The sequence below is a fragment of the Hemicordylus capensis genome, chromosome 3 (genome assembly GCF_027244095.1).
Source record: "Hemicordylus capensis ecotype Gifberg chromosome 3, rHemCap1.1.pri, whole genome shotgun sequence".
Lineage (NCBI taxonomy): Eukaryota > Metazoa > Chordata > Lepidosauria > Squamata > Cordylidae > Hemicordylus > Hemicordylus capensis.
In genome coordinates, this window is record NC_069659.1 from 217,741,842 (window position 1) to 217,756,048 (window position 14,207).

At 40.2% G+C, this 14,207-nt stretch overlaps 1 protein-coding gene across 3 annotated transcripts in view; it reads left to right on the forward strand.

Moving 5' to 3' along the window:
• NRG3 (neuregulin 3) overlaps window positions 1–13,964 on the forward strand; it is a 1,024,900-nt gene extending 1,010,936 nt beyond the window's left edge. For all 3 annotated transcript variants that reach the window (XM_053306235.1, XM_053306234.1, XM_053306236.1), the window contains one exon: window positions 5,407–13,964. In XM_053306235.1, coding sequence (XP_053162210.1) covers window positions 5,407–5,911 — 505 coding nt within the window. In that variant the 3' untranslated portion in view covers window positions 5,912–13,964. The remainder of the gene's footprint in view (window positions 1–5,406) is intronic.
• The last annotated feature ends 243 nt before the right edge of the window (window positions 13,965–14,207 follow it).

Below are 14,207 nucleotides of genomic sequence, written 5' to 3' on the forward strand. Positions count from 1 at the left end.
TCTGGAAAATTTCTCTCAGCTTGAAACAGTACAAACCAAATTCCTGAGGACTATTTTTCAGGTACCCAGGGGTACAGCAAATGCCATCCTTCGTAGGGAAGCAGGGGTCCCCACTCTGAAAGCAAAAGTTTGGTTTTGCATAATTAAATTTTGGTGACACCTGGTCTTCTTTCTGGCTGGTCTTGCCCCTTTAGTGTTATCAGACAGTTTTGTTTCCAAATGGAAATCAGCTCTGAAATTAAAATTGCATCACTTGGGCACATCTCAAGAAGATCTTATTTGGCGAGGATTAGAGCAGGTGCTTTGCTTTGTGAAGCAATGGCTCCGAGATATAGATTTGCAGGAGGAGTCCACACGCTTACCCAGGGGAATTTATTTAGGTTCTCAAACTTTTAACTATAAACCGGCTGAATATTTAGACCAGATCTTGGTACTAAAATTTAGGAGATTTCTGACCCTCGTGTGATTGAACATTCTCCCTTCGGCAGTACTTGATGGTAAATTCAAATGACTTCCTTACGATCAGCGCTGTTGTCCCTGCAGCTCAGGGAATATAGAGTCTATCACCCATGCTATTCTTTATTGCCAGTTTTATAAGGACGCTCGCACCAAATTTATTGCTCCTATTTTAGCCATTTATCCTGGTCACACAGACCAATTTTATTTGGAAATTATGCTGGCCAATTTTAAACCTGTAATTTCAGATAATGTGGCAAAGTTCTATTTTGTGACGTTGAAGCTCTGTAGAGACTGTATTAGTAATTTGAATAGTTTGTGTTTTTGTAGACGTTTGAAATTTTTGAATTTTCTTATTAATGCTATAAATTGTTATTGTTTGTTAATCTGGTCTGTGACCGCAATAAACATACTACTACTGGAAGTTGCCGACATGCCTGCACGTGTTGGCACGGGCATGCACACATCACGCACAGGCGTGTTGACGATGTCTGATCATATCCAGAAGACAAAGGCAACGGGGCGGCAGGGAGGTACGCTCCTGCCCCAATGGGCATTAAGAAATATGGACGCCAGCGGGGGGAAGCGGCAGGAGGGGTAAGTGCACCCTCCCCCTCTCTTAAAAGGAGACCCCCGCCGCCTTTGAACCGGTGTAACTGCCGGTTCTTTGAACTGGTTCAGAGGCCCATAAATGGCCTCCAAACCAGTTCCGTGAGCATCCCTATCAACGGCCTCCCCATCTGCAAATGGAATGTTCCTATTCCATTCTATGATCAAGAAGGAGGAAAAGGAGGAAAAGGTATTCTGATTGTTGGTGTCTTGGCAGCATGCGACACAGTTACCATGCAGCTGCTCAGGGGGAGAAGGCAAGGAGGATTAACAGGCAGGATGAACTGCTTTGTGATATAACAGCAATGCTCAGTGGCAGGTGAGAAGAAGTCACAGCTGGGGAGGATTGGGAGCTTCAGGAGGTTTATTTAGAAATCTAAAGAGCCACATGTGGCTCAGAAAGTGCGAGTTGGCTACCCCTGCCCTATAGAATTCATTTTCCTAAATTATTCTATGTTGTTAAGATTCTGGAATCTGAAGAATTAGAAAAAATAATAATTTTATTTAAAAGTGGGAGGGATGCTTGGGAATTTGTATTTTGAAAAATCAGTAGAGCACAATCAAAATGTGTGAATGGATCAATGGATTTTTGAACATGTATTTTAGGAACATAGGAAGCTGCCTTCTACTGTGTCAGACCATAGGTCCATTTAGCTCAGCATTATCTACACAGATAATGTAGCAGCTTCTCCAAGGTTGCAGGCAGGAATCTCTCTCAGCTCTATCTTGGAGATTCCAGGGAGGGAACTTGGAACATAGATGTGGCCCCTATATCTTACAGTGCTTACACATGTAGTCTCCCATTCAAATGCAACCAGGGCAGACCCTGTTTAGCAAAGGGGACAAGTCATGCTTGCTGTCACAAGACCAGCAGCGAAGATCACTTCACCCTTCCTCCACACATGCACATGCTGCCACTTGGGAAGCCTCCGGCTGTGAAGACTCAACTCCTGTTGCATCCCCAAACCACTGCTCTGTATGTCAGCCAATGTTTTTAATAGTGTACAAGAAATAATGCTTTGAAATACTTTGAAATTTGAAATTTTCTATTAGCTACTAATTTAAGGGAAAAAATATTGTAATTTGTTGTGTCAGTTGCATATTTGTGCAATACACTACATTTTTAAAAAATCTCAAAACTCAATGGCTGACTAAATTACTCATGACTAATTTGTCCCCATTAATTAATTTGGGACTATTTATGAGTAATTTATTCTGGCTGTCAGCCAGTGAAATTTCTCTGAAGAGTTTCATGCAGTCCTAGATTTCTTTATTACAAATTTATACCTCAACTTCTAGTTTCTCAAATTGATTCTTGAAACAGCTTAGAAATAATCTGGAAATAATACTGTGTGCCAGTTTGGGTGTCTTTATTCAGATAGCTAAATTTGCCAGTTTGGGTGTCTTTATTCAGATAGCTAAATAAGACTGGCTACTTCCTAAAAGTGTGGTCAACCAGTTCCTAAAAGTGTGGTCCTACTTCCTAAAAGTGTGGTCAACCAGTTCTGATTTTTTCCTATTCATATGTGAGATTAGATCAAATCCAAAAATCACACCTACCACTTAATGGTGAAAGGGAAATGACTTGATTAGCAAGCTAGAGGTTGCCGGTTCGAATCCCCGCTGGTATGTTTATCATATATATATGATACACACACACATATATACACATACACACCTATATCAGGCAGTAGCAATATAGGAAAGATGCTGGAAGGCATAATCTCATACTGCACAGGAGGAATGGTAGGCAGTAGCAATATAGGAAAGATGCTGGAAGGCATAATCTCATACTGCACAGGAGGAATGGAGGAAAGGCATAATCTCATACTGCACAGGAGGAATGGCAATGGTTGTCCTGTATCCTACCAAAACCAACCACCGGGCTCTGTGGTCACCAGGAGTCAACACTGACTCAACGGCACACTTTCCTTTATACAGTGGCAAAATTGTATGCATCCTGTCTTTTATATAAACTTTGGAATTAGGTAGTGCAAACTATGGTTCTAGCTGAAGAGCATTTTGGTTTCCAAAAGGAGAAATCAACAGTTGATTACTGTTTCATATTAAAGCATTGTATCCATAAATATTCTAAAAATAGAAAACCATTTCCCTTTGATATTAAACAGGATAAAACTAACATAAACATCTTCTATTTCTAATTTTAAAATTTTATTATTATGCAGAAGTCCAAGTTCATATAAATTCTGACTGATCCAATGGCTATTGTCAGAGGAATCTGGCAAGGGCGTCTTTTGGCAAGGGTGTCTTCTAGCTCAGCTCCTCTTTTATTCATTCTTTAAATCAGTGATGCCCTTGTTATGCTGAAAGAGGGCTGTTAATTTCTAGTTAAAATGGAGGGTAATAAATTACTTGTTTTTTTAGGCAGGCACCATGATCCTATTGGCACAAAATCAATTAGAGTGACAAAGGCGGCTAAAAAAAAAAAGAGTGATTATTATTTGGCAGAACATCTAGCCATTAATCATGCTAAAACAAAGATAATAGCTTTTGGTAATAAATCTCTACATTACAAATGGATCTTAGATGGCCACTCATTTGATCAGATTGACTCATTCAAATAGCTGGACATTTATTTTTCTGCCAACAGAACTGGAAGACTCAGGAAAAATATATTAAGTTTAAGATTGTCATCAGCTCCTAGGCAATTGATCATTTTTTCTAGAAATAAGGGAAGAAATTTAACCTGTGCTGCTCTAAGATTTTTTGAAGCAGATATATCTTCCCTGTTCTGATTTCCTGCTCAAATTTGGGGGCAACAGTAATTTCTTTCTGATTGCAACATATTAAAAAAAAAATCATCAGATCACTTCTCCCTCCTTCTCACCAGGCAACACTCCCCAAACTCTACTATAATTGGAAATTGATAGACATTTTGTGTCAACCAGCATCCAGTTCATTAAGTCAAATTGTTGCCTGAGGTTTCATGGAATCCATGGAAAATTCTAGACTCTTCTAATTATGTTTAAAGGAATTGGCTTCTTATGTCTTTTATATTGTTTGGTTGTCCCAGATTCACCAATTGTTAAGGAGATATATATTATCAGTGGGATTCTTTTTGGAGTAAGATAGATTATTTACATGCTCACATAAAAATTACACTTCTAGATACTATCTATGAGCCAGTCAGGCTTCTAGGACACTCTCTCTCTCCCTCCCTCTCTCTCTCTCTCTCTCTCTCACACACACACACACACCACAAAGAAATGTTATTGACTTTCTTTATTTTAATTTGCCTCATTAAGTAATATTGAGATGGCTTTGGATATACCTGGACAATACTTTGCTGGCTGCCTGGAAAGGAAATAAACCCTTTTACAATTAATTTAAACATTTTACAGTTTATATATACAGTACACACACACACACACACACACACACACACACACACACACACGTAAAACAGCTTGCAGTTTGCAAGCATGCCTCCTGCACCACAAAGTTTGGACTTTCTGTGTCTAAAAGTTTTGAGAAACCTTCCAGAGTTTGTTTGAACCCTAACCCTAACCCATGCTTTCCAATGGGAGTGTTTTCCTGAATTTTCTGAGAATGTAATGAATTTTTCTGGGGTTTTCAAATTTTTTGGTAGTGAAGTCTGCAACCTGTCTGTGCAAATGGCATGTTTCTCCCTTTCGCGGTTTGGTGGGAGTTTCATGTGAGGGAGGGAGGGAGGGAGGGAGGTCCAAGCAGCTTTATTTATGTAGAAATATCTAATGTTGCAAACCGACACATTTAAACAAATATTGGCTGAACTCCCCACTAATGGTGCTTAGGTGCTGCGTTTAAAGCAACTCTGCAGCATTTACTAACCTAGAGTAATGCTGTGTGCATGTGGAATGTGATTTTGGGCAAACTCCCCTCCCCCGGAAGCTCTTATTAACAACGAAAAATGTCCCTGAGGACATAACCCTCTGAGACATATTTTTATGTGTTAAATTGCACTTCCTGGGGTGGAAGAGAGATTGGTGAAAATTCCGCCACCCCGGCCAAGCATGCAGAGCAACTCTGGGTTAATGAATGCCTTGGAGGTGCTTTTCATGCAGCACCTCCACGCTGTTAGAGGGCATGTTAGCCACTGTCTCCATCTAAAGACCCATTTACATTTTTTAAAAGTCTAAATAAAATGTAAATTGGGATCAGTTGGGAGACAAAGCACCTGAGGAATTTCTTCGAAAACCAAAGTTTAGTGAAATTTCTCAGAACTCTTGGGTGGGGGGTCCAGACATCCCTTTCTCACAATACATGTTCTTAGGATTATCTATCTTGATATGTCAATGTATCTTGTAGAAAAGCTAACCACTGCCATGTGTTTTTCCCTAGGGTATCTACTGCTTTGAAAACACCACAGAACACTTCAATAAATATGCAACTGCCTTCAAGAGAGACAAGCTCTTATTTTAACAGTGTGGTTCAAAAGGACATGGTTGGCTATTCATCTCCAAGGGCAAATTCTGTTCCCATCATCCCCTCAGTGGGCTTGGATGAAGCCTGCATGCAGACACAAAACGTTTCAGACATAACAGGCATCAAATGGTGCAAAAACTCCTACTCAAGTGAACTTGTCAATGTGAGTGCCCCAGCCAGCAGTTGTCTTATTGCAGAACAACAAGAAGTCAAAATATTGTTAGAAACTGTCCAGGAGCAGATCCGAATTCTGACTGACGCACGGAGGTCAGAGGACTTTGAACTGGCAAGTGCTGAAACCAAGAACAGTACAAGTGAAAACACAGCTTTTCTGCCCATGAGTCCTGTGGCAAAATTGGAGCAAGAGGCACAGTTTGTCTTAAAAAGTGAAACGCAAAGAGACTCAACATTGATTAAGTGACTTTGACCAGGGGGGAGGGCAGGGGGGGCAAGGGGAATGTACGAATCTGTGCATTTGAAGCTTTGCTAAAACAGGAAAGAGAGGAAATTAAATACAAATTATTTATATGCATTAATTTAAGAGCATCTACTTAGAAGAAACCAAATAGTCTATCGCCCTCATATCAGTGTTTTTTAACAAAATATTTTTTTAAGGGAAAGAGCAGTATCAGGAGGGATAACACTTATTCAGAAGTTCTGGATTCTTTTTCCCCCCACCCCACCCCTTCCCTCTCCCGGCCCCTTCTATTGTTTTCTTCAGGCTCACACAGGCAATTTCACAATCGGTTTTGCAGATGTTCTGTTCGAACTTTTGAAGGTTTAATCTGGCACCATTCTTAGATTTTTGGATTTCAAAACAGTGCTATATGAAATCAACTGGGAAGTACTCCTGTGCAGGCACCATTGAAATGAATGAGAGCAGTACAGGTGCACAGCTATTTCTCTTGCATAACTTCCATGCATGGGGTTTGCGTGGATGATGTTTGCATTAACTTGTGCCCAGTGTCAATAGTTACAAATGCCCTCCATTTCTTGTAACCAGATGTGCAAAAGTTCTTTTTAGTAGTCTGACGCCTACATATCCACACTTAGTTCACTGTTTACTACACTACAGAAGTCTGGCCACAAGTTCAGAATCTTAAAACCAATGCAAATCAACCACCACCAAAACATCACCTAAATTTTCCTCCTTTCGAATAAAGTCACGGATCTTGACGAAACTCAGTGTTTCTTTCAAGGTCAGTTTGCAGACTCTTTGATAAATGAGACAACAGAGAATTTTGAAGGAGGCAGAAAGAAAGAAAGAAAGAAAGAAAGAAAGAAAGAAAGAAAGAAAGAATTGTGCTAAGCCCAGTGAAATTTCTTAGGGAGAAGAAGGGGATTTTGTAATATGCCTGAAAGTTCCTTTTCTGGTTAAACACCCACAGAATTTTGAGAGACGCCAGAACAGTATTTATGAGTCTAGCAAAATTTCTTAATGGAGTTTCTCATATCATTAAAATAGATCACTTTCTTGTATGGATCTGAGTATGTAGTGTCAAGACTCAGATTCTAGCAATCAAACAAATATGAATGCCTGACAGTACAGTTAGCTCTATTCATACCTGGTGGTTTTATTCAAAGGAATGCTACTCAAGTACCTACATCTCAGAATGCCCTCTACTAACTTTACATTAGTATTCTCTAGCAATGACTATTAATCAGAAATAATTTCCTTCTTAATTTGGAACTGTGCAAATGGAACCTATATATCTGAGAAGAAAGTAGCACACATTGCAGAGTGCATACTGTATGTATGGTGTGTTTTTATTTCAGACAAAACAAACCCCCACTTTCAATCACATTATTTTGCCATTTAAGTTAGAATGTTTTCAGAATGTTATTTTTGGAAGTCATTTCTGAACTCCATGTGACTGTTCAAGTATCTGTGTGTTTTAATTTTATTAACTTTTTGTCAAGAGGTCTGGAGGATCCAGTGAGTATGCAGCATATATTTGCAGTTGCCACATTTACTCCCATTTCTAATATTCACTTTACACCTGATTCACAACTAAGTGCAGCATCTTCATTAAACATGATCCAAGCTCTTTGCTTTATGAAGAGAAGTGATCTGTTGGTGTATGTTGATTCCCCATTCCCCATTTAAGGAATTTCATTACATAGGGGAGAGTGGAGTAGTTTCCACCTATGTGGAGAGTTGTATGGATAGCAGAGTTCCTGTATACACTCCAGAGCTACTGGCTGACTTCTTGACTAACAAAGTGCTTAAGAAAAATGATACACTAGTAGGGTTGTTGCACTAGCTCCAGTTGTTGTGCTAGACTGGAGCTTGTGTTCCAGACTAATGTTGTGCAACTGCAGGCATGCTTGCACAATTGCACAACCTAAATCACCCATTTATTTCGAAGGAAACTTTTGCACAAGGGTGTCATAGTGCAAGAGCACAATTCTGCACATCACCTTATTTAAGCACAACCATGTGACCTTTTCATCCTAGCACAACAATGCTTGTCATGCAAGGGCTTCATTAGTCAAGATGTCAGTTATTGAGCTTAAAGGACTGTGGATACAGACTTTTAGGCATGACTTCAAGTCCTTTAGAGCAGCTTTGGATCGTAAAAAAAATTAGTAATACAAATATCTGACACTTTCTGTCTTCCCTGCTTCTTTGTAACATCCTTTGTTGAAGTCATGGATCTCACTATAGGTAAGATGTCCCAGTTCAGTTTCAGAGGTTACAAAGAAGTGCAGAGAATGAAAAGTCTGAGTCCTCTTCTCCCTACATCTTGTAATATCCAGGACTGTCCTTAGGCATGTGGCCTTAAAGGCCTCAATATGGCCATTATCAATGTAAGTAGACCCTTGAGCCTGGATGGACTCATTAGCAGCCATCTGTATTCAGAAGCTTTCCCCTTGTGTAATCCACTGAGCCAAAGTGGTTTTAGAACAGTGTTCATTGATTTTAATGGAGTTCTGGATGAGCACAGAATCAGGACCTTCAAACAAACAAACAAAAATAACTTGCCAGTTGGGCTTTCCTAAGAAGTTGAAATTTTTTTTTTGTATTGTTTTTATTTAATCACAGACCACAGTACGGCATCAGAATAAAGAACTTGTGTTCAGTAACAATATATGTATTAGTATTTTTTATTTTTGTAAAGAAAAAGTATCATCTGCTTAAAATTGTTTGTACAAATTATTACCTGTAGTTAAAGAACAAACAGCCTTCCCTCTTGAATAGCAGAAAGCTTACCTTTTAAAACATGTGCACAATATAAATGAAATGCATTAATACCCTGATCTGCAGCCAAAACATGGTTCAAAGTTGTTTGCATTACCTTGGCCCCAATTTATCTCAAGAGCTGAGTTTCCCTAAAAAAAGACAATTGATCTGTCCCTATGCTGAATCAGATGAAAGCAATATTTTAGCCTTCTGTCAAATGAACTGGAAAAAGATGCTGAAAAAAATTATTTTACCCACACAAACACACATACACAAACACTTGTCAACCACAACCACCATCACTCCAGTTAGGGCATTAAAGAATTAGTGTACACAAGTCCTTTTAATTTTTTCTGAAGTTGATGGAATTGTCTTGTTTACACAACTTTCTACGGCTGTAATCTTTGCTGCGTGTTTTCAGTAAAGTTGTAGTTGAGGGCAAACTCTGATTTATCTGATATGCACATTGAAAGTTCTTTTCAACCAATTTCAGTGAACCTCCTAAAGTTGAACAAGAGGAGGGAGCTCTCCAAGGTATAACCATGTAGAAGGCAATGTGACTGGAGTTGATTATTTTGCCCTGGGGTGGTGGTGGGGAGATTAATTCCAATCAGTCTTAAAATCTATTGGAAACACACTGCAAGATTTCTGCTGGTGAAAGAATTTGCTGATTTAGGCAATGCCTGTCTTAAAACATAATGTCATTTTGCCATCCTCAAAAGGAGGAAGAGTAGAAGAGCAATGTATTAATGGTCAGTTGATGTGATTTTTAAAAAAAATTGACTTGAGAGATGAAGATCTAAAATGGTGGGAAATCTTCCATTTGTGTTAGCAATGCTCTCTGTATCCAGCAAAGGATGTGTGACTGTTATGTGTTAACTGTTCTATTCAGTTTCAGCATGTTTGAATAGAGAGACATTAATATTAACCATATGATAGACTAGTGTACTTATTTGCTAAGAATATAACTTCATCTTGCAAATTCTGTGGAGGGGAGGCATGTCAAGATATGCAGGCACAGGTAGTCCTTAAACTGGATTATACTTCTGTCCTATAATTTGTTTTCCACATTGTACAATGAATCATTTTTTCCTTTACAGTCTGACATTTGACTTGCATAGACTGTTACAAAATATTATATAAAGTTACTGCACTCACACTCAAGAGGTACTAGGCCAAATTCTGCTCTGCTTTACCCACTATGTGAAACAGGTCAGTTCAAGAGCATGGGAAGCCCTGAAATCCATGGTAGGATGTAGCCTAATAAATTAATCAGTTGCCTCCATTGTAACACATCTGAAATGTAGTATCGATCTAGTCAATATTTTAGAAGCCCTGAGCCTTAATCCACACAGGTGATCAGCCCTCCCTGCTGATCAAGGTAGACAATCTGATAGGACTGATCCCGTCTTTTAACAATATTTTCAGAATATTATTTTGAATCATTTTCAAGGAAAAGTCACATTTTAAGAAGAGTGTTGACTATATCTTACATGTTTCGTACAGTTTATTATGCTGAATAGGCCTCTGTGCAGCAACATGCTTGCACATACATATATGCATACACTCATGTTCATGATGTCTACAGCATTCCCAGCGATCTAAAGCAGGGGTAGGCAAGTAACCTTGGCACTCCAACTGTTGTTGAATTACAACTCCCTTCACCCCCAGCCACAATTTATTTAGTTCAACAACAGCTGGAGAGTCAGGGTTGCCTACCCCTGATCTGATGTGTAAAAAGTGGGGAGTACTTTTTCAAGTAGATTAAAAGTAAGGTTTTAATCAGAAGACAATGCTTCTGATGCCTTTATAAAGCTAGACTGTGATCCCTTTACTTGTGCACCTCATTCATTCAGTAATGCCACACAGCACTACCCAGAGGTGCATTCATACATGCACCCCACCACACACACATCAGATTTATTTTGTGACATTTCATATCATGAATTGCCCCCTCCCCCCGCAATCTGTAAGTGCTTTATAAACACCCCTAAGTTCCAAAAGCAGCTTGCACCAAGGGATACTGAAATTGTTTCCAGAGTGTAAGACCTATTCTTCTGCGAATGTCTTTCAGCAGCGCAGAGACTGCTTAAACACAGTTTGTTAGGGGAAGCTGATGATCAGGAAACTTGTGAAATGATTCTAAAATGCACCTGCATTTCTGGGGCCATAACACATGGATGCATATACACACAAACTGTATAGTAAAAAAGAGCTGGAAAATGGGGAATAAGGAAATTGCATTGCTGCCGCCTTTACCGAATTGGTCCTCGAACATTGGTTCAATAACGTTCTCTTATTGTGACACCCTCATGAGTATGCTGCGGCACTATTATTATTATTACTATTATTATTATTTATTCGATTTCTATATGGGCCCATCATCATTGTTGTTGTTATAGTTACTTTTATACCCACTTTTCAGGACGAAGTTTCTCAAAGTAGTTTTCATACAACTATAGAAAAACAAAATGAGTAGGTTTGGGGCGGCTGCTGTTGGGTCTTAAAGGTGCAGCAAGCTTGATGTAAATAACCCCACAAGAAATTGCCACCAGGATGAATGTGGCAACAGCTGACATTCACAGGAGGGGGAAGGTAGCAAGGCCAGGAGTATGGGAGACCAACAGTCCTCCCCCAGCTCGAGTGTTTTGGTTACTGCTGCTGCTGCTGCTGCAGGACTCCTATTGTAAATTATCTTAGATTATGTTATTGCATTCCATTACTTCTAGTGAAGCTGCTCTGGGGGAAAGTATGAATCAGTGAATGGCTCTCAATCAAGTCATATGGTTAGACAACTGGAAACTTGCACAGATTTATGGATGTGTCTTTTGGGGTGTCAGCAACTTCTCCATGTCCATTCCCCTGTCACACTTCCACATAGTTCCCTGCTGCCATATATGTACACAGCCATTCTCATTATTCAGTCACACACACACACACACACACACACAATCAGTTGACCAACACTACACAAAGTTGTCCACCTCCTTCTAGGCTGAAGCCAGGAGCGTAGCCACCATTATGCCAATGGGTTCAAAGAACCCAGGCTGCCAATGGAAAGGGCTGCCGAAGCCCCGTGGCTGGGGTTCCAGAGGAGCCTAGAGCGAACTCCCCTCTCCCATGGCCAGGCTGCCAAAAGCCCGGTTGAACTCTCCACCAGTTATTTCAGGCAGCACCAGCTGCCCGATAGGACGTTTTTTCCCTTTCTCTCCCTCTCTGGAGAGAGAGGGAGAGAAATCACATGTAAAGGGACGTGGCCTGGGCTGCCAAGAGCCCGAGCGAGCTCTCAGCTCGTCATTTCAGGCAGCACCGGCTGCCCAAAAGGACGTTTTCTCCTTTCTCTCCCTCAGGGAGAGAAAGGGGGAAATATCCTATCGGGCAGCTGGTGCTGCCTGAAATAATAGTTTGCTCAGGCTCTCAGTTTGCTCGGGCTGAAGCCCTTTCCACCACCAGCATAATGGCCCACCTGACTAAGTTTTGTGTACTGGCAATTTTTAAAACTTCGGGTCAGTTGTAATCAGGGAATCAAATCCATTTAAAAAAAATTTTTTTGTTCCGGTTCAACACTAATTTTTAGCTCCCTGATTCAGACACTAACTTTACAATGTGGTTGGGTAACTTGTTCACTTGTTCAAATGCTTCGAATTTGAACAAGTGAACAAGTTGAATTGAACAGTTTAGATGCCTCTCATGCAACTCTTCTGCTTGCATTACAATGTTCTAGAATGAATATGGATAATCCCAATAATATGAGAAAATATTTAGTATTTTAAAAATGTATTTCTGAATTTTAAAAGGTTTCTACAACCTTCAGCTCTGTTTCCAGTTTAAAGCAATCAAGATTTTATGTTTGGATTTGGCTCCAGTTCACTGAAAAGCCTCTCTAAAACCCAGATGTTTTCAGATGCAGTTTCAGTCCCTGGTTTGATTATAAAAATCTTCCACTATATCCCAAAAGTTGTCATAGACTGGAAAGGACTCATTACAGATGAACAAAGCCAGAACTATTTCATTCTGTAGCTACAGAGGTCTGTGAACTGCAGCCTGCATTTTACTTCTCTCCCCCCGCCCACCCGACCCCTGCCTTTGGGAAATCCATCTGAGTTGGGTGGCAAATAGACAAAGGCATTTTTTACAGATCTATATGTCCTATGCTTTAATTTGACCCTGCATTTTTCTCAGTGACCATGGTAGGTGCACAAAACATTGAAGTTCTTCCCACAATCAAGTGGGAAGGGCTACCCTCTTTTGAGGGGAGGAAGCCCAAAAGTGCTTACCTCTCCACAGACAATCACAGCCAGGGCTCTGGGCAGGTGGATCGGTGGCACAGACAAGCAGTGGCTCTCCTGCCGTCCACCCACACCTCACCCGGCAGCTCCACAGGTTGGGCGAAGGGAAGCATTGCCTCACAGCGCCCCGCGGAGCCCCAATAATGCACCATGTAAGCGTGCAGTGCATTTCTGGGATCTCCCCTCCCTGAGTGTGTCCACAGATACATGATACTTTAACTCATTGCACCCAAAACCCAGGTTAAATGGCGGGCTCCATAAACAGGCTTGCCACCAAGCCGCCACTGGGAGCCACATGGCTAATATGGGTGCACACGAGCAGCAGAAAGCGGGCAGGGCTCACTTAGCCCGGTTTCTGTTGCTCGTGAGAATAGCTTCATCATCTAAATCTGGTTTTGAGTTTTGAATTTGCAAATAGGTATTTAGGTAGTGAGACAGACAGACATTTGACTTACAGAAGGTGCCTAGACCCTAATGAACCACAGAGCATTGATTTATTGCTGGATCCAATCTAAAAGTGATACAGTATAGTACTTCAAAGCAGACTTGCTCAGCATAGTGGTTGAAGTTGTCTCAGGACATAAATAATTCTCTTCTAATTCACAATGTTGCGGCTTATGCTTTATTTTGCATGCAGAAAATATTTTTGAATTAGTAAGTCATACAGTCATCATGGGTAGAACGCTAGAATTAAAAAAAACCTCTCAGTTCGAGGGAATTATTGAACAGGCACACCTTTAAGCATATGAAAACTCCCAATAGAGTTAGAACAAAGACATGAAATAGTCGGCAAAACCTGAATGTTGAAGTATATTCGATTGGAAAATGAACATAAAAGCCAGCACATATATAACTGTTTTGCTCATGCAAGATTCAAAATAAGCTCTGTCAGTTATTCAGATCCAAAATTGTATGCATAACAAGCGCAAAATGGGTTCAATGGACTAATATTACAACTTAGCCACCTTTTCGGAGATGAAAATAAAATACAATTTGTTTGATTTTGGACATTCTTTGCAAATGATTAAGAATATGAACAAAGGATATTCATATGAACAAAGGATATTCCAGGATCCAGCAACATAAAACCAGCCAGCCACACCATAAAAGATTCCAGTTGATGGACAACAGAAGCAAAGCAGAATTTCCTTCATATACCTCTACTCAAGAGAATGAATATACTTTCCAAGTAGACTGCAATCCTATGTATGCTTACTTGGGACTAACTTCTGAGTAAGCATGGG